Source organism: Haliotis cracherodii, unplaced genomic scaffold, assembly GCF_022045235.1.
Source record: "Haliotis cracherodii isolate W230 unplaced genomic scaffold, xgHalCrac1.p SCAF_19, whole genome shotgun sequence".
Taxonomy (NCBI): Eukaryota; Metazoa; Mollusca; class Gastropoda; order Lepetellida; family Haliotidae; genus Haliotis; species Haliotis cracherodii.
The window spans coordinates 1,200,627-1,226,938 of NW_027266274.1; the positions used below are offsets into that span (position 1 = coordinate 1,200,627).

The 26,312-nt window shown below is 40.1% G+C and overlaps 1 protein-coding gene across 5 annotated transcripts in view; it reads left to right on the forward strand.

Annotated features, from left to right (window-relative positions):
* Positions 1–26,312, forward strand: part of LOC139466653 (CWF19-like protein 1) — a 411,301-nt gene that overhangs the window by 348,221 nt on the left and 36,768 nt on the right. For 4 of the 5 annotated variants that reach the window (XM_071248237.1, XM_071248239.1, XM_071248238.1 and 1 more), the window contains 2 exons: positions 7,309–7,423; positions 9,699–9,793. The exons of the other annotated variant lie outside the window; for it this stretch is intronic. In XM_071248237.1, the coding sequence (XP_071104338.1) occupies positions 7,309–7,423; positions 9,699–9,793 (210 nt within the window). The remainder of the gene's footprint in view (positions 1–7,308; positions 7,424–9,698; positions 9,794–26,312) is intronic. 5 annotated transcript variants of the gene reach the window in all.

Here is a 26,312-nt window from a genome sequence, read left to right on the forward strand (position 1 = left end):
GATCATATAGCATTGAAATGGCTGAAATCCATCAAGGATGCCACAGGTAGGCTAGGGAGATGGTCTTTGGAACTTTCTACCTACACTTTTGACATTGTTCACCGCAGCAACAAAGCCAATGGGAATGCCGATGCTCTCTCACGTAGGGAATATGAGGAAAATATTAGCTGTAGTGACCAAACTGAAGAAGATGCTGAGAAAACAGTCTTCTCAGTAACTTCAACTCAGCAAAGCAAATTAACAAGCAATACCACAATCTTGCCAAACACACATTCATCGACACAGGTCACACAGACAACTCAGACTTGCGGATATTTGCACACCTATTGTCAATCACTTAGAATCAGACACACAGACAACACATTGGTCAGTCACCAGAGGATTATCAGTCAGTACCAGTTAATGGTGTTGCAGCATTACATGCTACAAATACTGATGTTACACAAGACACAATGGTTGAGGTAAGGCTAAAAGAACATCCAAACTTATGTCATCTACAAAGGATTTGTCCAGATTTCATCCATATCTTTGACTACAAAGAGGATGCTGTTCTTCCACAAGATGAAAAGGATCGTCAAAAGATTCTTATTGAAGCCAATACTTTTGAAATTGATGAAGGCATCCTATACAGATTCATTCCACATGGACAGAAAGGCCATGCGGACAAGTTCATTAAACAGGTGGCAGTCCCAAGAACCCTCAGGAATCAAGTCCTGCATTCCTACCATAACTCAGAGTTTGGCGGTTGCCACCAGGGGAAAGAAAGGATGCACAACACCATGAGGCCAAAGTACTACTGGCCCAAAATGTACAGCGATATTGCTGCTTATGTCCAAATGTGTGAGGTATGTCAACAGACCAAGAGGCACTACTATGGCAAGAAGGCACCACTTCGTCCACACCCTGTAGAAGAGGTCTTCACCCGATGGCACGTTGACATCCTCGGTCCCCTGCCAACAACACCAGACAGGTACAAGTACATTTTGGTCATCATCCATCATGCATCATCCAGATGGTGTGAAGCCTTTCCACTTCGGACCCAAGAAGCAAAGAAGTAGCAGATGTTCTCATCAGAGAAATATTTTGTCAGTATGGCGCTCCAAGGACCTTAATTTCAGGCAGAGGTCAGAACTTCATGTCCAAACTTATCAAAGCAATTTGTGAACTTTTGGCAATTAAATTTACCCATACCAGCCCATACCATCCTCAAACAAACAGCTGTGTAGAAAGGCTCAATTCTTATATCAATCAATCACTAAGAACCTATTGTAACAAGTCTCAAAATGATTGGCCCCATTTTATTCCTGGCATCATGATGGCCTATCGAATGGCCCCAAATTCATCGACACAAAAATCCCCATACGTTATGCTTTTTGGCCGAGAAATGAGAGCTCCACAACATGTAGCATTAATTCCAAAAGACAATTTAGGCCACAATAACAAAAGTTATCTTTCAAATTTGCTTGAGGAGCTGGAAATCACTAGAACAATTGCAGCTGAAAACACTGCGTGGGCCAAAGAGATGTATTCTGAACAATATAATCAAAAGGCAAAAGAAGCAGAATTCACCCCAGGTCAAAGAGTTTGTCTTTAGTGTCAAAAAGTTGAAAAAGGCCTTTTCACCAAATTAACCAAAAGGTAGTATGGTAGCTATTATATCATCCATACAGGTCCAAATTATACCTACAAACTACGCTGAAGTTCTGACAACAAAATACACAAACCACTAGTCCATGCCAACCATCTGATGCCATATTTTGATCCTGCTGATCGTCCACAGTATCCTCCAGAACCATACCTCAATGACACCAGTAACATAGATTCAGGAGTCATGGATGACAATGAGGAACCAGTCAATGATACTCAGCTTGACAGCAACAATTCCCCATCAACAAGTTCAGCTTACCAAGCCATTGATCAATCACCTCCACGACAGAAAGGAAACAAGGACACTTCAAAAACTAAGGCAGGCACTTCCAACAACAAGAATTTGAAGCAAAAGACCCCAACAAAGAAGAAAAACCCTGCTCCAAATACAACAGAAAAACCTGCAGGTTCCAGTACAACAATTACCATGGAAAATCATGCCACACCAGGTCCTAGTGCTTCAAACAAGACGAATGAAAAAGTAAACAAAGGGAAAAGAGGAGTGAATAGACACCATCACCAGCCAAAATCCAGAAAACAACTTGACAACAGCCAGATACCACCTCCAAGTCCAACATCAGGTAATCAAACCAAGGATATCCCTCAGGGCTTCAATCCAGAGGACATCGACTCAATTGTAAGTTCCAAGAGAGCAAATGGCAAAATCTACTACAGAGTGAAATGGAAGGACCCAGAAAGAGGAAACACATGGGAGTATGGCAGCAGCATTCCAGACTCCATTCGGAAAGAATTTCACCTCAAAAGAAGTATGTCAGGAAAACAACAAAAACATCCACTGAATCATAAGTTTTTCGACCAAAAGGAATCAGCACAAGACAATGCATCAGTCAATGGTCTGTCAGGCAATACAATGTCAGGGAATGTCGAGCAAGACAACACCAAACCATGCATAGAATTAGATGTCAAACCATATCCATTTATTCCAAAACACCTACGAGAAGTACAAAGTGATAGAATAAAGAGAGTTATGGGCATTGAAATTATTCAAGGAGACTGCTACGTTAAGACCTCACATACCGACAACAAAGATAACCATGATTACCATACACACTATTTTGAAATAGTTCCTCCCCACCTCATACAGCGCTACCTTGATGACAGCTGGAAGGATCTCTCCCAGTGGTTCTATGAGCCTGAAGATTATCATCCATATAATCCGTCTCAACAACCAATCTAAAAATTCAAAAGGGTTATTTTTCCTCATAAAGACTATGGAGACATCAATACCTTTTACTAACATGCTACATACATGTCCCATAGACCTGGTATCCCACACTAGGATCAACTCCCCATATACCTCTGTAAAGGCCAAATGAACATATTTTTTTACACAAAATACAAAATCTTCTGAATAAACGGTGCAAATCACTAAACAGCTATTAGCTGTATCTTGTTTTGTTTATTTGTGTCAATTCTTTTCACTTTGGATTATCTAATCTCACCAGTTGTGAACAAATAGCATCAGCCTGATCTTCTGAGTTATTTGTATCACAACAAATTTTGAGCATTGACCTGATCAACCAATCTCAAAAGCGAAGTGAAATGAAGCGAACCGAACAGAAGCGAAACATACCAAACCGAAGCAACCTGTACTGTGAATCGTAACAAATCGCACCAAACGAACTAAAGCGAGACAAACTGTATTGGAAAGAACCGAATCGAAATGAATCGAGCCGAATTGAGATGAACCAAATCAAAGTAAAGCAAACCAAAATGTAACGAAAGCCACTAACAAATAATTCTAAAAAGGATATACATAAGTTCGAACACTTTAATATTTGTATACCTTATTAATGTAATTAATCAATGCACTTGTTATATGCACATGCACATGTATGTATATAAAGGATGTACCTAATGATTGTATCCTAAATATTGATCCATGATATACTTAGTGTAATTTGCCGCCAATACATTCTTCCTGGTCATGACATCTTTTGTAAATAATTATGTACTGATTTTTACATCATACTTACTTTTTATGTGGTTTTTTTTCTAATTATTTCATACGAACTGAGGAAGTATGGATAGTTTTTATATACGGCATATTATTTGAACATGCTAACTCTCTTTTCTTTGTTTTCCATGTAAAACCTCTATAACGGATAATGGACACAGCCAACTACCCTAAATCTCAAACCAGGATGTGGAACTCAAGGCCTCCTACATCACCATAAACCACCAGTACAGAGTGCCAAGACAAGCCAGCTCCACATCCAGATTCCCTGATGACAGCCGAACTTTAAACAAATGTCCTTGTATACCAAAGAGACTCTATAATATTTGTTATTTACTATACTACCAGTTTAATTTAATACATTGTCCATCTAAGCCATAATTATTTTATTTTACACGTTTGGGGTCCAAACTTTTTCAGACGGAGGGGAAGTTATCATGATATAACATTTAAACTAAGTTCTCATATAATAATTAGATCCACAGCAAGGGCTTTTATAAGTTATCATTGTGTAACATTTATACAACATTTCATATAATTATAGTTAGCAAGTAATACATATCATCAGGTAAAATGAATATCCAGAATATCAGTAATTTCAGTCATAGCTTTTTAGATGGATGCTAGTCTAAGGTAACGAGAACACATCTCCTAGACACTATTCAATAAGACAAAAGTTATGTCTACATAGTTTAATAGATTGAAAGCTTTCAGATAAATACTAGCCTAAGGTATCAAGATCCCATCTCCCAGACATAATATCCAATAAGACAAAAGATATGTCTACATAGTCTTATAGATTGCCTTGAACTATTTTATTTAAGTAAATCTGTCATCACCTATATTAGAAAAACGTTCAGCAATTACTTCAATTTAGACTCATTAAGGATTAGCCCCCATACAAGCTCGTCTATAGTGACGCCATAATCTCTTTCAAAGCACCCAGTACTAATGTCAACAAGATTAGTGCCAGTCCAACAGGATTTACAGTATTAAGTATTCCCCTCTGTCTAGCCATTCATTAACCATAAGGCACGTGTATCAACCAATCATATTCCTTTTTATTGTTCTAAGTTTTGTTAAATACATACAGAAGCAAAATGTTAAGCAGAAGGGGTTTGACGCTCATACCAAGCAGACCTCTCTCCCACAGCCCAGAGGGTTGTACCGACTCTCTGCGGCATCCACAGCTATAGTTAAGATATTGTTCATTGTTAATTGTTCTTGTAAATGAAATTGTGATTAGTCTCCTGTGACTCCGGCCCTTTGCTGACAAATTCTCCCAAGAAAACCAGCACACCATTTGGAAGGTTTTGTTCTTTGAATGAACAAAACCTTCCAAATGGTGTGCTGGTTTAAACCATAATAATATCAACCTGTATTTCCTTAATATTTGAAATGGCCCCACTGACATATGTTCTAATATTCAATTTCAAATCAAGAATCTCTTGTCACAGGCCTATTTAATTCATGTATTTGCAACCAATCTAGATCCATGCATTAGTCACAGATATCTGTTACTGATTCTTCTGTTGGCTTTGTGATGATTCATGTCAATTGTAAACAATGCTGATGTTGATAAATTGCTGGATATTATAGCATCTATCGTATGTCTGACATATCAAGTACTTATGTGGTTTGCAAATGTTCTGTATGTTTGTTGTTTAACGCCTCACTCATCAATATTTCATCTATATGACAGCGGTCTGTAAATAGTCGAGTCTGGACCAGACAATCCAGTGATTGATATCATGAGCACTGATTCATGCAATTGGAATAAACTGACATGCCACCAAGTCAGCGAGTCTGACCCCCTGATTGGGTTAGACGACAAGCTTAGTCACTTCAAGCTCCAGTTGTGATTTGGCCATTTCAATCTTGGCCCCACTCCTTTGATAAATGACCAGTCCCTTACCCATGTTGATTGTTGACGGGCAATTCTGATCAAACAAAGCCATGATGTCTATGTTCTGTTAATACCAAGTGATGCCAAAATAACAATTCAGCTAATTAATGCATGATTAAAGACAAAGGTGTCAGGGTTTAATGTCTGTTAAATCTATAGAGGTTCATATGGTCACTGCACAGTGATGTATGACACATTGGCATTGGAAATGTATACTCAACAACAAAAGTTCCTGTGACACCAATATTTTAGTGTATTTTTCAAACAAGTAAAGTTTGGTTTTCAATATTGTAGTACATGTATGGAATCAAGTCACAAAAATGCAACTGCTACAGAAAAGCATGCTTTCCATGCAAAAGTTTCACTACACAAGAATGGGTATAAAAACATGTGCGTCAGTGGGATTCCATATGCGTTGTTTAGCATCATGCTGACAACAACCACTCAGAAAAACAACAAAATTACACAATTATTCAACATTACGAAATGCCACGCCTGTCCGAAAATGAGCGTCTGCGAGCCATTGGTATACTTGAAGCAGGATCGAGTCAACATGATGTTGCAAGACAATTTAATGTCCACAGACACACCATTTGGTGTTTATGGCAACGTTGGCAACAGGCGAATGCAGTCAGGGACCATCCTCGGATGACAAGACAACTGGATTTGAACAACACACCTACGAAATCGATTCCAGCCAGCAATAGTGACTGCCAGAAGCATCCCTGGCCCTCGACGAATATCTTCACAAACCGTACGTCGTCGCTTCAGATTTGCAGGGATTGTCGCCGGATTGTCGCCAGAAGACCCGCCAGATGTCCCATTTTTACAGGAAACCACTGTCAAGGACGTCTACAGTGGTGCAGACAGGGTCTACGCTGGACGGCCATGCAATGAGGACAAGTTCTATTCACTGACGAGTCTCGTTTTCACCTCAGCCACAGCGATGGACGGATTCGAGTGTAAAGATGTTGAGGTGGATGTTGCGTCAATCATTGTGTCATGGAAGAAGATCGGTTCGGGGGCGGCAGCGTTATGGTATGGGAAGGGATTACAGCAAGACAGGACCCGTTTGGTAGAGGGAAATCTCAATGGACAGTGCTGCCGCAACAAGATCATCGGCCCTGTTGTTCTACCGTTTTTGCATCGTCATGGCTCAGGCATTACCTTTCAACATGACAACGCCCGGCCTCATATTGCTCGACTTGTTCAGGATTCTCTTGAACAAAACAAACGGCTCACTCCCCTGATCTCTCACCAATCAAGCACATGTGGGATGAGATGGATCGGCGCCTTCGACGTCAACCACATGTTCCACAGACACTCCAGGAACTTTGAAACATGCTCCAGCAGATATGGACAGATATCCCACAGGACTTTGTGCGACGCCTGGTCCATTCCATGAGACAAAGATGTGTTGCTTGCATTGCAACCAGAGGTGGACACACACGCTATTGATTTGTAAATTGACATTTTGGCATGTTCATGTTTTTTTATGAAATCACGCATTTTCTGAAGTCAGTATGGCAAATTAAACCATTTGAACACTTACAGGAGTCTTCAATCTGTTGCAAACTGAAATTGTTTCAGATTTGGTAAAAAACATAACTTTGCTTTAAACCTTATTCAATGTCAAAGGAACTTTTGTTGTTCAGTAAATTTTCAGTGTTTCAATTGGTCCAGATGATCATTTGATGGGCAGTTGAACATCTGACTCGATCTATATAGTTTGCAGGTATTTGTTGGGTGCTTTATGTTATCCTTTTCTCTTTCTCAGACATACCTGGCTTTAGCTAAAGGTGGCCTGGTGGAGGACCATGTGCTCATTCTACCTATTGAACATGTCCAGTCCTACGTCACATCTCCAAGTGACGTTCAGCAAGAGATTATTTCATATCCTTTTATATCAGTGGATGTTAGTCACACATTCTAGACACATACCTTTAGGATTTTGTCATTTTAGTTAACCTGGCCAAAAATTTGAAATGAGGCCATGTCTTTGTACAACATCCATTTTGTGTAGGATAAAGTATGTACAAGGGTGTCTATGAGAGGGATAAAACTGAGGTATGTCCGGCCTAACATATCATCTTGAGAATGAATGTTTTAAATGTGATTAAAAACTTACCTAATTTATAAACAATACAAAACAACATTTATCAATAATTTTATGTTTCAAACATTGTTTCCATGAACAGGTTCATTACTAGGCTACAGATATGAAACTCTGAGGACATTATAACATCCCCATATATGAGATTCAACCCGACTGGAGAAGAATAGGATGACATCAGTGGAGTTTTATAAGTATTGCTGCGTTGCTTTCACTCATGAGTTGACCTACTTGTATGCTCACAGAAAGCATTTTAAATTGGAGCTCTGTTGATGCCTTGCATCCGGGTTTTCCTTTTTGATGCACCCATAAATACTGCGAGCATGACTCACCATACAACATTAGATAAGAGTCATGCTAGCCTTTATTTTGGAAAGGCCTGGTAACCTCATTTTTTAGAAAAGTATTGTTCTGTAGCTTATTGGGTTTTTTTTCAATAATGTTTCAAAAGCCCTTCATCAATGTCTCTTGGTTAGATCAGTTGAACAGGCATTTATTCTAAGATTTATAGTAGGTTAAAAAAAGTAGGGTTTGACCTTGGTACCAGCACGTCAATTTTTGTATGCACATTCTAATAATTATACTAAACCGCAAAATAAACGTCACCATGTATAGATATATGAGAAACCTTATTTGTCCAAACACTGTAAACATACTTTGAGACATACTAAAAAGACGAAACTTGGCAAAACTGATCATCTAGGTTGAAATTAAAGTGTCAAATTCTTAGCGGATTCTTACAAAAGTTTGCACATTGGTTTTTTGATTCATACCTCAAGGAACCAAAAAAAATACACAGTCAATGCTTATAATTAAATTTGACAACCTAAAACATGTTTTATCTACAATAGTTTAACCAAAAACAGTTGTATATATCAAAACAGACAAAAATGACGACATTGATAAACATTCCAGGTGTAGGAATACATACTGTGGCGTGACATGAATCAGGTGATCACTTAATTTATGCACATAACTTGACATGCCTACACAGTCAGTAGCCAATCAACAGAGAGTGGGATCAAAACAATGTTCATTGTTCCTGTGAATTAAGGCAAGGGGCGAAAGAACTGCAACAGTAAGACTGTAACAAACCGGAAGAAATATGTCCGAGAGGAGGCAGCTGTTTTAAATAACATGCTCAGTTACTGCAAGATTCATACATTACTTCCCTAATTACGGTTAAACACAGTTGGAGAAATGCTAGTTAGAAATGAAACCCGAAGACATGAAAGTTGAACCGAGGCCAGGGGGGGGAAAAAAACAAGCGAGCGAGCCTGCACATTTGCTTTTTCATTCATTCTCGGTCCTTCGGTTTCAAAGGGTAGTTTGGACAATGAATATGCATAAAAGTCGCTAAATGTCCTGTGCATGACGATACACGTGAGCAGAAAGGGAATTCCCTCGACTGTAATATTGGGATTCCCCGACATTCCGCAGTAATAAAAGTATTGCGCATCGGTGGGCGTGGCTTAATTTTTTACATTCATTGGGAAATGAATGCAATAACACGTGACCAATTCAGCTGATCAGAATGCAGGAATTTCAATGAACACATCGAAAATTTAATTATTAACGAATGAATGTTATCCGATCTGGGTGGATTTTTATAGGGCAAGAAATGGGGGAACGCATGTTCATTTCAATCTGCACGGAACTCACGTGCATTGGGTTGGTTACCATGGCCGTTACCGTGATGCATTTGAGCGATCAGTTTTATTGTCATCTGCTTTGTCTTTTTATCATCAAATTTATTTTTTCCGGACAAGGTTATGTTAAATTTTAGAAACTTTGACAAAAATTACACAGATATTTAAATGACAACTACTTGTTACTTGGGGTGATGTTTCTTTTGCAGTTCAGTATGCATTACTGTGTTTGGGTACCAGTTGTCTCTTAGTCTCTTGTGATGATAACGAATTCCCCAAGACTTGAGAACACACTATGCTGTAGCCAGAACACTGAAAGGGGTTGTTTGAAAAGTTTGATACATTGTCAGATTGTGATTATATAACCCATGAAACAACAGGGAGAACATTTCCTTATCTATGTTACCTATAAGACATGTTTGAAGAAGTACTTCAAGTCCAGAAACAAAGACGTTGTATTCTATGAGAGGAACTACAGGACACAACATCTTCAGATTCAGGTAACAGTGCACTTTAAGAAATAATTATTCGGAAATAAACCATTTACCTTATACTTACAATGCATTTTATTGTAATATACAGTGAGTCCAGCTGTTTCAACCTTATTGTATTATATAAGACAGCTACGCGATAAATCATAAAGAACAATGAAGAATGAAGCGGGGTTTATTTCACGATAAGACATTGTTTTATCATGACATCATTTCAGGGGGTTCGAAACTTGATGATCACGTATATTGGACAACCTTATTTTTGAGAGGCGTCCCTAGTGAGTTGTTCCCCATGAATGTATAGCTGGGCGGAGCAATATGACAATCAGTAATGTGAGAAAAGGTACAGGTAATCGACGTGAAGATTATGAGAATATGCGGGAAATACCCATCCATCATAAATTGGACATGTCTGACACTGCTGGGATTGGATTCTATTGAGCAAGTTATCATAATTTACACACGTGTAAAAAATTGTTAAGCTTGTACATAATGTTGATAACTTATAACAAATAAAATAACAACTTCAACTCCTTGTTTATTTCTTAAATACAGTGAGTCCAGCTGTTTGAACCTTACTGCAGAAACACCTCTTGAATATGTTAAACCTTTTCACACAAAAAACGTGCGCATGAATATATCGATAGCCTATATTTCAATTCAAAACAAATTGCTGCCCAATGACCACCAATAGGAACTGTAAAATGTTCTGATATTTCCTCTATTACATGCTGTGTCTCTAATACAAGCCTTGTCTCTAATACACGTCTGGTCAAAGGCTATCGCAAAGTTTATAGACAGCCCAGCATCTAATAGAAGAAATACAGTTGTTTGATGTCGGATATATTTGGCTGCAATGTGATGTTCCCAGCAGTGACCCTGACTGCTCTACTGAAGAGATTACAAGACTTTATGGAGGCTTATCTTTTGCATACAAAGGAAATGTTTATGAAACTGGAAGGGAAATGTTTGATGGCCAACAGACTCGGAACAGGCAATTTCGTCATTGAAACATATGACAATGAAAGTAAAATATTACATTATAAAAAAGTGTTTGAAGAAACTTTATTCATGACAACATGTTGTTTACAAATATTTTTGTGGTGCCTCCAGCGCTCCCGGCACCCTCGATGCCTGAGTATCTCAACCGATCCTCTACTCTACTCATCGGCAATTGCAGCAATTGCCTCACCAGCACCACTGGCACCTCCTTCTATTACTGACTCTCATAGATTGTCAGAGAGGCACTGGTGCAACCGACGCCTTCCTCGGAGCCTGAGTATCTCAGTTGATCTTCCACTCTACTTTGGCATAAGTGGCACTGATGGCGCCATTGGCAATTGCCTTATCGTCGCCACTAGCATCTCCTATTACGGACTCCCATATGTTGTTACAAGGGAGAGGCAAGGTGAAACCACCAGGTCTTTCAATTATCGCTGCTCCTATAGCTGCTCTCCCGTACTCTTCGGGATTGTGACTATCGTTCAATCTCATGGGAGGAATCTTTTCAACCAGTAGACATTAGGTGTGATTCAACTTGCACACTTGTTGGCTGGACGAGGTTTTGTTTTGCGCTTTTGCGTTTTTCCTTAACCCCATTGTTTAAAGCGCCATGCTTTAGGAGAGGTGACCTGCAAGTTCACTCCTTGGATGAGGCTGAAGGAGCTCACATGTTTGTTGGAAGCTGTTTCTTCAAAGCCTCCTACAAGCCGCTTGGCCAATACGTGCTAGGTTTCCATCAAAACACTCAGCGTTCCCAGGGAGGTTTATCCACATACACTTTTCGGCCTCCGGCTCTCCTTCCCAGGGTTCTTCAAATGTTCCAGGCCCCTCGCCCACTGAATTTGGGCATGCCCCGGTTGCCGGTAGGATTCTGGTTTCTTGTCCTCCGAGCCCTTGGCAGAGGCAACCCGCTAGACCTTCAGGTGTGGCTCAACCTCCTGTTACACCTACACAGCAGGTTGCCACACCAGAAACCCCGCCTGGTTTCACACCTGACGCTTCTGCCAAATGCCCTAGAAACCAAGGGCAACTTGGCTTGAATGGCCAAGGTTATTGCTTCAGCCTATCCTCAGTCTACACAGGGACCGTATGTCGACAAAGAGTGCTCCTTCCAGGCCCTCTGACAGCGTCACCACACTTTCTGGAGTTTCTCCTTTATTTGCACAGCCCACGTCAGTTAAAGGGCTCTACCATCTCTACCTACCTGACTGCCATTAACTCTGTGCTTGCATTCTCAGTCAATCCGAGAATGATGAAAATCACTGAACTCGTTTTCAAGATCAGTAAGCTAAGTTCAGACTGCCTGCATGGGATCTGTACATGGTTTTACTAGCTCTTCAGACAGCTGCCTTCGAACCACTCGTCTTCCTTCTATGACCCTACGAAGACGATGGTGTTCCCACTGGTAGTGCTGCATGGGTCAGTGCCCTGCACACCCCCGAGGTGTCCGGTTTAAACGCGGTATTCATGGTGTGTCTTGGGCTGTGCGGCAACTTTATTGCCAAGAATCAACTCCCAGGACAGTCTGATAGATCATTCACCTTCCCCACCTTGCATCTATTGTGTGTGCTGAAAAAAGAGGCGGAGCTTTCATTATGCCCTGTTAGGGCATTGAAGGTTTTCCTACATCTACCATGGCTCTTCACAGTAACTGCTCCATCCAGTCAATCATGGAAGGCTGCGATCTTACGTCTTCGCCAGCCACTACCTTCCACTGTAGAGTAGACACCTCTTATTGTATTGTGCTTAAATTCACATAGATGCCTTTCTTTTTGGATCAACAAACTGACAGTTCAAGTGAACTTATATTAAGATACGGTGTAATTTCATTGTATTGCATAAGGATATATAACATTAGTCCATGGGGGCACGAGTGGCCCAGTCGTCTAAGGCGCCGCGATTCGCTGTGCAGAGTTGCGTCCTCTGGGCACACCAGAAACCTATGATTGTGGGTTCGAATCCTTGTTCGCCCCGATTATGTTTCTAGGTTTGTCAGTACCATACCGATGTTCGTGGGTTTCACCAAAGTGGTAACCGTCTGAGACCTGCATCACTTTGGGCTTTCCTCCCACATTAAGCTGACATGCCGCGATATAACTGGAATATTGTTAAAAGCGGTGTTAAACCCAACTCACTCACTCACTCATTACATTAGTCCATACATCAAAAACTTGTTTTCCACAGAAGTCCTCTACATTGTCAACTATTCATACCCAGTTGAGATACTAATAGTATCTCCCTTCCTAACCTCTGTGCATGCGCAGCCAGAAAGTCTTCATTTCTTCCTGGGTGTGCTACTGTCAACATAAAATATAATTCTGAGTTGACATAGATCAAAAGTTTGATATTTTTTGCACTGTAATATGTTTTAGTTTCCCAGTTTACATAGTCTACAAGAAGGCTTCTCAACCTTCATGGAAGGTGAAGAGGATTAGTTTTCCCTTATGGTCTTGCTTATATATGAACGTGTTTAAGGAACAAGATGACATCTCCTCCACCTTCATGTAAGAAGTGTGGGCTTCCTACTGGAAGTGCCAATCTTGTGTCTGAGAAGCTGATGGTGTAGTCACGCACAATCAACTGAGAAAGAACCCTTCCAAGATGCAGGGGAGCCATGGTTGAAGTGTCAGGTCAACACAGCCAAGCCGGGCGTAATAGCCAGTGTGGTATTCATCAGACCACAAGAGGTGACACAGCTTGATAAGGTTGAGGCCAGCCGCTGACAGTCACACCCATGGATGAAAGTCCACTGGGATCAGGATATTAGCATGCGACAGCCGCATGGACTATATGGTTCTTGAAATAAAGTACACAGCCGTTTCACACCACTTCCATGGGTGGCTTCCATGGACAGCACAATCACACAAACACCAGGAACTAACCCGTTGGTTGACGAAGTCAGTTAGAAGACATCGACAAACCATCATCAGGGCAAATGCCTACAGGTTCAGATAATCACGTGTCACCTGTGCCCCAACCAATACACGGTTCAGAGGACACAACTCCTATTTACAGAGATGCCAACCATTATGCTTTTGGACTAAAAGTTACATATTTTTGCCTAAAAATAAATTTAAATCTTATCTTCCCTAACTTATAATTTTTGACATATGTTTTTCACAAATTATTTACATGTATAAAATATCACAGAGTGCAAATTGTTAATGCATCAATCACATGAAACATTCTACAGGGAGTCAATTGTATGTACACCAATATTTCTTAGGAACCCGAAACACCACATTGTCTTTCTGCAACACAGTTAAGTAGTAAAGTAGTATTACCTATACTGCTACTACAAATGGCATTTTTTATGCGAAAATGATCATGCGATTCAACGATAGTCATGAGTTGTATTAAACATCAATATTAATTAATAATGAATAAAATTTACTATAGCCCACGAGGATATTGGAAAGGTGTAGGAGCAATAAAAAAATTAGCCACCGCGGCTAAGGTATCTAAAGATGTGGCCAAGGATTGGTTAAAGAAACAAGCGATGTGGCAAATATACTTACCGGCACCGCGTTATATATCGAGGAAGAAGTTTGATATTTTTACAACGAATGAAGTTCATCAGGCTGACCTCTTGTTTCTTCCCCACGATAAGGTAAAACGCAAAACGTATCAATACGCTTTAACAGTAGTGGATGTGGCTAGTCGATACAAAGAGGCTGAGCCATTAACCTCGAAAGATTCAACAGAGGTAGCTAATGCACTGAGCCGCATATATAAACGCGGACTCCTAAAATGGCCTAAGCTATTTCAAGTAGATCCCAGTCGCGAGTTTATGGGATCGATAACTAAACTGTTAACAAAGCACAACGTCAAAATCGTCCGTGGTGAAAGAGAGGCCCACCGTAGTCAAGCTATCGTCCAAAGATTTAACAGGACATTAGCGGAACGTTTCTTTGGCTATCAGTATGGGATCCAAATGAAATTCGAACGATTGAGATCAACCGAATGGGTGACACGATTATCAGCCGTTGTATCAGCGCTGAATAATGAAGTAACGAGATTAATAGGGAAGAAACCATCCAATGCGATTAAAATGAAATCCGGGACTTCTGAATCTTCAGCACCGAGGAGAGGCAAAGAACGAAAACTTCCGGATAGAGTAAGGGTAAGATATTTATACCAGCCCGCTGAACTCGAAGGAGGCCTACGTTGCGCAACCAATCCCATATGGTCCCTTAAGACATAAAGCATTAGTCGATTGGTTACGAAAGAAGGAGAGCCTATTCTTTATTATCTTCAAGATGGACCGGGTAGGGCATTTGTACGAGAAGAGTTATTCATAGTTCCCGACGGTACGGTATTACCACCATAACCATGAGCATAGGTAGTTACGCCATCATTATCAATCCATCTCTTTGTATCTAAGGGGGATAATGATGTCTTGTTCATTCTGAATCCATATATCCTATGATTGTAACTTCTTAAAGAGTTCATCTCGTGTTTGAATGTTCTACCGTTGAATAATGCTTCTTTATACTGTTTGTGTTTGATATGCTTTTTTACCACATACTTTTTAACACCCTTAGCTTTTCTTATCTCTCCATGTCGTACATATCTATTTTTTCTGCCATATCTTTATACACATCCTCGGTTTGTATTTCCATCAACAAAGAATCTGTGTCGGTGTATAACACCTCGCATCTATCACCGTATTGCTTCTTAAGTTTGTTGTAATAAAAGTCATACATTAAGTGTTTTGACAAGTCGGGAATACTCATACCGACGTACACCGGTCTGTTGAATTTTATATTACTCTTCTGCATATGCAACACGGCTAAGTCGTTATCGAATATCTTGCTTCTGTTAGAAGCCGGGCTGGCTATAAGTTTCCCGAGTCTTTCTTCCTCATTAGATCTGACTAATTTAACATCAACACGCTTCCTTAGATTCTCCATACTTTTACCAAATACCGAGTTATTCATGAGCTTATACAGATTCTTTTCGAAATCGCTGGTAGCTATCTTTCTTAAATCTGTGTTCAACCTTATATAGGGCTCCATCCAAGGGCTTTGATCAAACTTTAGAACTCTGTGTATTTTCTTTAGTTTCATACCTAACGATAGATACAACTGGAGATTTCTGTAGTGAACTATATATTTTGTCTTATCCATCAAATTTGGTACGAGTTTTTCTACGTTAGCTAACCTTGTATTCCCCATCAAGGAGTGTTGATATTCCGACATCCAATCTTTATTAACCATTAATCTTTCGGGAGCTAGCGGATAACTGTTATGGTCTTTATGTAACGAACTTGGATATTCCAAGTCAACTTCTAGTATGTACCCTTTATTCTCATTGATATTATTCACATCGATATCATTCACCCACTCAAAACCACCCGTGTGTAAAGGTTGACTCATAGCCCATCCGTACAAATTGTTAGCGTTGAGATATAATATATGCGTGTCGGGTTTACTCGGATCATATCCTTCCACTAATTTATTATTAGCCTTAGAATACCTTTACGCTGCCATCGATATACCACCTCTTAATCCTTTCTCAATAAACAAGTGCATATCGTAATCTGTGAGTAGTTTTAGTTCTACACCGGTCTTCTTCAACAATGCATCCCACAATAGTCCGGGACTGGAATAGTACCATGCTGGGTCCAAGCCGTATTGTTTTAAACATGTCTTTCTAAATATCTCAAATATATCGGCAAGTAACAGTACATCGGTTTTTAAGTACAGATCGTGATAGTCGCCTAAATTTTTACAACCTAATTTATCCCAGACCGTCAGAGCGTGTTCATAATCGGCATCTGTTATTTTAAATTCTGTTAAGTTACTATAGAATGATCCGAGGGGTGGTAATTCAGTTTCTTCGAATCTAGACCAATCATCCATATATTCGTAAGGATATGCACCTTTTCTCAGCAACAAATGACGAGTTATCTTATCAGTATATTGATTTGTTATCGCGAAGTCATCGGGATTGTTCGCATTAGCTAAATTGTCCAGGGAAGATAACAGAAACTGTACGGAGTCTATGAATCTAAGTCCATTACTTTGCTTTATTCTAGATTTCCCATCCTTGTCCCTATAATGTATAGGTTTAGTCAACGAGAAAGATATGTATTTTTCCATATTGTTAGGAATGCACGTTAAACCGCCGTCAATCTTTGAGATAGCTTGCATAATGAGATGTGAATCGTATCCCCTAAGGTTATGAAACACAACGGGGATGGGTATTGTTTGAGAATTCATTTTTAGTTTCAAGTTACACTCGTTATGCGCGGCTCCCCGATAATTACCCGTGACGTGGCAATGATCTCTTACGGAATCCCCATCCAGGGGTTTATTACAAACATGACAACTAGTTGACTTCTTGTGGGCCCTCCAATCATCCCTCGTCATACACATGGGTTTCTTACACGATAATTTTTCCCTGATTATTCTCTCTTCGTTTTGTAGATATTCTAGGAACTTTCCCGCTGCATCGGGACCTCTGTAAATCACGGGAGTGTTTGTCTTCCCATCATACCTTACAACTATATATCCAAACCCACAAGGAATATGTTCTTGAGTTTTGTACTTAAAACTACTATCAGTATTGCTATGGTTGGTATTTTCTATGGGTTTGATAAGCGCTTCGAAGTCGGCGTAAATTACGTACGGTACTGGCATTTAATTCCAATAATGTTCAAATTTTAATATATTTTTTCCCTCTTTAGGCATATCGATCCTGATAGCATACTGTCCAACACCTCTACAGTCTTCTTTATGCGCTTCTAATAGATCTTGTCTGCTGTACCCATGTAGGCATCTTTCGCAGAAATATTTCTTTTCCTTATGTTTTGTTTGTTCGTATAATAGCCTGTTTAAACTCTTTATCCACGTATAATGATATTTACCATCTTTTTCGATCAGAAATGAATTGATTCTGGGAATATGTTCCGGAGCGGAGCTTATCCTGTGTACAACAATTCCTTTAGAATGTCCGAAAACATTTATAGCTAAATTATTTTGCCTTTCCACCTTATCAGTTTGTGATATTGGTGTAGGTTCGTCTATACCATCGAAGTTGAGTCCATCATTTTGAGGATAGCTAGAAGGTCTATCCGGATGCTTGTCTACGGGGAACAATACAGATCTTATCATCATTCTTAAACAGTCATCTGATGTATTTTTTACGTTAATTATGGCTTTTTTCTTCTTATAATACGGGGGTAAATCTATTTAAGATCCACCTTTGAAGGGCATATAATTTGCTATATCTAAATATAAACTATCGATTTTATCCACACCCCAACCCGAACCTCTATTAGTCCAGCGTGCTAAAGTTTCCTGTATCCTCTGAATTGATGTATCTAATCATGCGTTTATAGTATCGGATTCTGTTATAACTTCTTGATTGCTACGGAAATATGGTTTGGTATATTCGGTGCTATTTATGTTACTTTTACTCAATAACATTTTAATCGTCAGCTGGTATTTTATACTATGTAAATCATCTAACTCCTCGTTAATTTTTCTCGATATGATGGGCTTAATATCGTTAACATCCATGTTGGAATTAATATCCATCTTCCAACCTCTTAGATATTTACCAACGCCGGCGGATGTGGGTACAAATATTAATTCTTGTTGTTGATTATCAACATCATCATTATTATCTAGTAAAGCGATCAATTCAGCTTTTCTCATTCGAGAATAACCTCTCAGCCCACTGTTTCTCACTCAAGCTTTGAGTTCTCTAACAGTCTGGGGTTTGTTGTATTCCAAACCTAGTAAGGTAATCAATTCAGCTTTTCAGCCTTCGAGAATATCCATGTAGACCACGTTGCTTTGCCATAGCCTTCAACCCTCTGACAAAAACCATAGTTGTTAAATGGTATATGCAAAATGAGACAAATGTCTAATTGGTTGTTTTTCATATATCTAAATACGTATTCTCCCCAACCTATTCCTCTCATTGATGTAATCTCTCTTCCTAGCATAAATAATCTGGTTCCTGACCCTATCAGCACCGTGTTTCTTACATAAACAATAACGACCTTTGACCCCTATCCCGCATTCAGAACACGTATAGTTTATGTTTCCTCGCCTGAAGTAATAATTGTGTACGCCGCAGTAAACATCAACACAGAGTTGGTTACATAGAGTCGTCTTACCCATGAGTGTAAACTTGCAATTATTCATGGTTTATACATCTATCATATCATTTGTCTAAATGCAAATCACATCTACACTATTGAGATATTGATTTATAGATTAGCTGTCACTCTGACTCTCCTAACTAGCCACAGCTGTCACTGTGTAGCTATTGTATAGCTGAAAATCAATACAGCAGTCAATCCCATAATCACAAATGCGACCTCGCGGTCTTTCTGAGCCTCTGACGGTGTTTATACTGACTCATTGTTGGTCTCAGTATTGGGTCTAGTTTTTTCCCATAAACGAGGACGTATTTGTGCATGGCAGATTCGACATCCTTAAAAGTTTGAATTGAATGTCCTTCCTTAAGCAGTTTTTCATGAATAAAGTTTAATCTCTTCATTCTCTGCCGCGTATATTGTGACTGGGCTGCTTGGAGTTGTTCCATTGCTTCGTAATGTCATTTACGCTCCTCTTCAACTTCTTTAGCGTTTGATTCCTTCATACTAGAAAATAAATAATTACTCCCCGAAAAAGCTAGAGCATTAACAATAGCTCCACCGACCATCATCGCAATTGTTGCCATATAAAATATTCAAATAATCAATAATATAAAATATTCAAATGTTTAATTACTTCATTATGCCTTCCGAGATAAGTCCTTGTTTGATGAGCATATCCTTCGTTGCCATAGCCAATCCAATATCCAGAACCATCATTGGTATATCATAACTATTAAAATCTAGCTTGGGAGGTGTGACTTTAGTAATCATTTTAGCCATCCGAGTATAGCCAATGGCCAAGCCGGGGACGACCGCTGAATGATACGTTGCGTTTACCAACATTTTACCGTCTGTAACTGGAGTAGTCATGCTTCTTATAGCATTATATGGGGGCTAACCTCTAATTGAACTTGTTGTTGTATTAGGGGTGATGTTTCCTCTTCTCCGGTCTTATAAAACAACCATACAGCCACTATACCAACAACTCCTAATAGTGCCCAAGTTTTAATCGGATTTATTTGAATTATTGTTCCCCGCCGCGCGAAAGCGCGAAGCGGGGGATATAGTATTCACGACCGTCAGTACGTACGTCCCACCTGTTTGTTGCCGCGATATCTCAAGAACTAAACACTGGATTGTCTTCATATTTGGAACTATGGTGTATATACAGACTCCGCAGACACCAGTTGGTTTTGGTGACCTTGACCCTATTTTCAAGGTCACAGCAGGCAAATCGCTGGATTGTCTTCATATTTGGTACTATGGTGTATATACAGGCGGGGGACATTTCGTCACTTTGTGACAAATACTTGTTTATTAATTTCGCTTTGCGCGCCAGTCCTCCCTTCCTCCCTGCAGCTATTTTCAAAGGATTCTTTGTCACTCTGGCTTGTTTTGGTGTTTGTGGTGCATTCACATGTTGTGTTTTCTCATTCACTGGTGGTGGTTCCTCATTCACTCGTTGTTCCGCAATCTGTTGTGGTTGTGCAGTTATTTCCTCTTTCACAATCTGTGGTGGTGTCACCTGTTGAGTCTCCATTTATATTATTAAGTGGGCACGTATGTTTAAATTGACAATACCTAGCCGTTATTAAAGCTGTGGTGAGTGGAGCTAAAAACATTCCGTATCTATGATAAAACTCACAGCTCACTGAGCTTATAGCGTGTTCGATGAATGGGTCTTTCTCGAGAGATGCAATGTTCTGCCGGGATAGGGAGAAACGTACTAGCTAAGAATGTGTATAGTTGTAACATAGCCGACCCTATCGTTTTAGTCATGGTAGCTCCCAGTCTAGACTCGTAATGCGCGTACAGTTTTTTAATTTCTTCGTCGGTCATGTTATCAATTTTTTCGATGGTATAATTTTCCCCAAAATATTGGGAACATTTTCCACCGGCTACCAAAGCCATGAGTCTTTCTCTATGTTTATCTAAAGATTTATCAACATTTTGATCTGCATCAGATTCTTTGAGCATTTGTTCGATGAGTTCGTCGCATTCCATAATGTAATACCTAAGGAGATATTTAAGTCTAACATAATATAATATGGCATATCCAATACATCCCGTAATAATGAACTGTTGCGAAAGAATGAGGATTTCGAACCACATTTTATGTCATATGAACCGCTAATGTTCAATTTTGCTATAATTTTGCTATATTTGCCACATTTTGCTACATTTTTGCTACATTTTGCTAAGCAATTGCATAGGCAGCTGGTTGATCGGTTTTTAATACGAGTTTACAGTGCTTCATTGCCGCTAACAGTTTTCTGACTTTATCTCGTTCGGGCTTGGTATAAATAACATCATTTTCGCGTAAACATTCCTCGAATGAATCTCGATCTTTGCAGTGAAAGAGTGCTACCCATTTGGTCTGCTCTCTGAGATCTTTCAGGACAGAGTTGTATTTTTTAGTAAGAGTATGCCAACCGGAGAATGCTAAATACGAAAGCATATCTTTCTTTTTTGTTAATTCTTTACTAGCGCTGCAGTCGTCTATTACGAAAAGGGTTGATTCTCCTTTGTATTTGTAAACGATCACCCGGATCGACTCTGTGTACCCCGTCGTCATTCATTACCCAATCTCTCAATTGGTATGTTTTTTTACGCTTATAGTCGGGCACAGAATAATAATATGATTAAAAACATCCCGATAATGACTTTGTAAAATATCTAGAATAAAAGCTGTTTTTCCACAGCCCGTTTGCCCGCATATGATAGCGCAGTGCGGATCTTTAGGTAAAAGATTATTAATAGATTGCTTGCACGAATCGCCCATTCTGTATATTAAGTTGCACATCCATAATCACGTACAAATATATGTTTAATTTACCAGCTGATTCCTGGAGCTTCGTTATCTGTATGGTGGCACCCTCGCTAGCATTTTCTATTCTCCTCCCACTGCCGTGTAGTTGGTCATCGTCCGTTGTTCGCATGTCTAGCCATAGCGCGTACTTCGTGGTGAGGTATTCACCAATCGATACACTCCAGAGAGACAGATCTTTCACGACTGCGTTAACTTCCGGGGAGCGTTTTATAGAAAGAAGTTTTTAAATCTCATCCCATTGGTGATACGCTAGCATTCCTTGGCTATATATACTACTCAAAATTTGATAAGGATCACTAGGTGATATGTGTGTAAGTTACCACAAACATAACAAAAGACATGACTCTGACTCAGAAACGTGTTTAATCATGTTATGAATGAAAATTCATGAACGGCATGAACTTGTATCAATATGGAATGTTTGAAATCTGCAAACACCAAAAGGCATTTCATTAAAAAATGTTAACAGCAAACAAGAGAAAGAATTACACAGTTATGAGGGATAGTCCATCATTACACTTAGTCGATGAAGTGTCAATATCGAGTATGACCTCCCCTTGCATCAATGACGGCCTGACAACGTCGAGATATGCTGTCAATAAGCACCCAGATGTTCCCAATGGGAAGGTTGTTCCACTCTTCCACGAGGGCATGTCCAAGCTCTGCCAAAGTCGTGGGTTGTGCTCTACGGCGTGAAAGGGCAACCTGCAGCATGTTCCAGACATGCTCAATTGGGTTCAAGTCCGGCGAGCGCGCTGGCCAATCCATGCGGACAATTGTCTCCTGCTCAAGGTACTGCTCAACCACCCTGGCGCGATGAGGACGGGCGTTATCATCCATCAGGATGAACTCAGGGCCAACAGCACCAGCGTAGGGTCTGACGTACACATCGAGGATCTCATCCCGGTACCTCACCCCCGTCATTGTTCCTCTCTCCAGGACATGAAGATCTGTCCTTCCATCTCTGTTGATTCCACCCCAGACCATGATGGAACCACCACCATAACGGTCATGTTCACTGATGTTGGCATCATGGAAACGTTCACGTTGTCGTCGCCACACCCGCTGCCTGCTGTCTGTAAAGTCCAAACAATACCTGGACTCATCGGTGAACAGAACTGGAACCCAATCGTTCCGTGTCCAAGTGACATGATCTTCAGCCCATTCCAATCGCTCCCGCCGGTGTCGAACAGTCAGGGGGATTCGGACACATGCCCTTCTCGAGTAGAGACCTGCATTGTGAAGACGATTCCGTATCGTCTGAGTGGACACATTCACCCCTGAGGCGTTCAGGAGGTCGTTACGTAGGCTGGTTGCTGTCCAGAAGGGATGACGTCGTGCCTGAAGAGCCACAAAATGATCTTGGCGTTGGGTTGTCGACCTCTGACGACAACCCCCATGTCGGTGTGCTGCTGTACCAAAATTTTGCTGTCGAGACCAGGCCCTGCTTACAACGCTCTGGCTGACGTTTAGTGCATTGGCAACGTCACGTTGTGAATAGCCAGCATCAAGCATTCCAATACATCTGCCCAGTTGTTCTGTCGACAGGCGACGCCTTACACGTTGAGGGGGCATTGCGTAGATAAACGTAGTGTAAACACTCAATTGAGTTTACAGTTTCAGAATGAATCAGACACCGTTGCCTGATTGGAAATCGTGCAATGGTAGCAAAAGCATGAACTGTGATGTGAAACGCATTTCCCATGGCATGAAATGCACGTGCACGTGTGCTGCAGGTTTTCGATTTCACTTGAACACAATATTGCCAGTTATACAGTTATTTTGTTTTTTTATTAAGAAAAATATCTACAATCCTTATCAAATTTTGAGTAGTATAGTTGATTAGGAACGCCCTCAATAGTCAATTCTACTTTTGTAATCTTGGGATTGTAGAACTTCTCGGAATTTCTTTTAAATGCATCGGAGGGGTCCTCAAACAACATTAAAATACCCTTCAACGACCTCGTGGGGACGTTTAGATTGATATTCCACATTGTATCTTTTTTGTCCCTCGTGATCTTTCAGTGTCGCAGCACGCGATCGTACAAAATGGCTAAACTTCCTGTATACTGGTTACGAATTTGTCTGGCTAATTCGGGATCTGTTATCATATCATACTCCAGCGAGATATTGTCAATTGAATAGCTAGCATCTTCAGCAGCTCTGATTACTCTACCGTAGTCATTAAAAGTGAGTTCGTATTCTAACCTATCGCCTAGGGATGCTTGATAAAAAGGCATGTGGGAATCTAGTAATTCAAGTTATTAGTTATAGTTAAAAGACTGACGAATTGCTTTGACCCCTAATGGATCTCGAAGTCTACGTTGTGGGTTTAACTTACGTCCGTATTGCGAAGACATTGTTATATTGAAATTATATAACCATATGTTTAATATAAAAATGACTGATTTGGATCTAGATACCTTTGATGACTTTGATAACCAGAATCCAATCGAAGATACTGATGAAACCAGCTTTATGAATCTTAACGATGAACTTTTGAACCCAACCGTAAATGATGAACTTTTGAAACCAACCGTCAATGATTATTCCGATAACTTTAAAGATACCCCTATTGGTTGTGACTATTCAAAGTTTACGATAGATAGTAGAGGAATATTGTGACTGCGTGACTCTCCGCATATTGATATTATGCATTCTCGTACTCGTAAGCCCCTAGCCTTGTCTACGATAGCCGGTAAACACGGTATCAACACTGTTCGTGATAAATTAGGTTTTGTGGACTACTCACGACTTTCTGCGAAGACTACAAAGGCTCTTAGGACTGTGCGGACTGAACTCAATAATACAGATAATTTGGAGGCTTCCTCGATGGTGGCCTCTAACGGACTCGGAAAAATCTTAGATACCTATTACGATAATTCCACAGCCAGTGTACTATTCTCGGAGTTTAGTATTAGGGAATTACGAGGTCTTGACAAGGCATTATGAACAATGCGGGGAGAACTGATAAATAATATAGCCAAGATATCCGAAATCGACAAGCATATTGCTCAAGAGAAAACAAAACTTGAACAGGCGGGCGATGAGTTCAGTAGACGCCGCGTAGCGGAAAGATTACGTATCTTAGAAGAGGAAAGATCGGCCCGCATCGAGGCTGCTTCCAGTAATAGAAAGGCACTTTGTTCGCAAATCAGTCGAATTCGAGAAACTATCGATCAAGTCTTCAACGATGACACTACACTGGCCGATAAAATTAAAACATTGTTCAGAGAACAGGGAATAACAATTGCCAGTATTTTAACGGCGTTGGGATTTATTATATCGACTTTGACTCTCGCGTTAACCGGTGGCACAGGTGGTACAGGTGGTAGCGGATCACTGCCCAGTGATGGTATAAAAGAGTGGATAAGAAAGCATTAAAAAGCATTAGGTTCGGCACTGGGAAAGCTCGCTGAGAAAGCCGCAGCCGCACTTCCTGGTATAATAGGGAGTATTGTTTCCTGGCTATTGAATTTATTAGCTAAGACCACCACTTGGCTTAGTCAAAACTTGTGGGGGCTGATCGTAGCAATCGCAGGGCTCTTGTACGTATTCGCTAAAAACTATTTAACCAAATCAGTTCATTAAGAACTATTTAACCAAATCATGAGTAAACCAACTGTGACTCCACGAACTACAAGCGCTGTTTTTTCATCGATATGTTGTTGATTTTCAGCCACAATATGCGGTGACACTTGTGCGTCAGTAGATGGTTGAGCGATAGTTGGTGTTTGTGGCTTGACTATTCCCTTTTCGCCCGTGATTGTTTGCGTTATTAATTCGACGTTAATATCTGAATTTATACCTGGTTTTTGTTTATCGGTAGTGATAACAATTTTATTATTATAACCGATCACTTCACCGATCTTAAGTTCCATATTACTCGGAGACATGTATAGTCCCGGCGCATAAACGTAGTCCACTTTGGATTGAGCGTACTGTAATGCATCTTGAAAACGCTTTATAGACGATGGTATGTCAACTGGTGAATTAATGGCGTCCTCCACGTTTGAGACAAACTGTTTTTGCGCATCGAACGCCGTCCCAGTACCGATGATTCCCGTTTGTGTTTGCGATTGCGTACCGAGAATTGCCCATACATAAGTTCTTATCGATTCATTAACTCTTTCAAATCCTGGGTTAGTGAAATTATTTTCCGTTTTATCATTAAGAAATTCATTCCACGCGTCTGTTGTATCGTTTGGATGCACAAACTTTGTTATCATATAAGGAATGCCACTCTCAAAGTTCATACGATCTGCTCTAAACTCTTTACTCGAGAGAGCAAAGCTTGAAGGGATCAGACCCTTTTTAATTAAATAATCGCTTTTATCTTTAATAGTTCTTTGTCCAGAGTACGGTATACCTAGACCATGGCTAAGTCCACTAATGCGCCAATCTTTACTCGTAGAAACATTAAATTCATTACAAATACATTCGAAGGCCCTCTTATCATAAATATTATTTGCGTGATTCCACGCTGGATCCTGCGGTAATGGAGCATTAATTTCTTTAAGTATACGTCTAATCTGATAGTACACATGAAATAATATAACAGACTTATATAGTTTAATTCC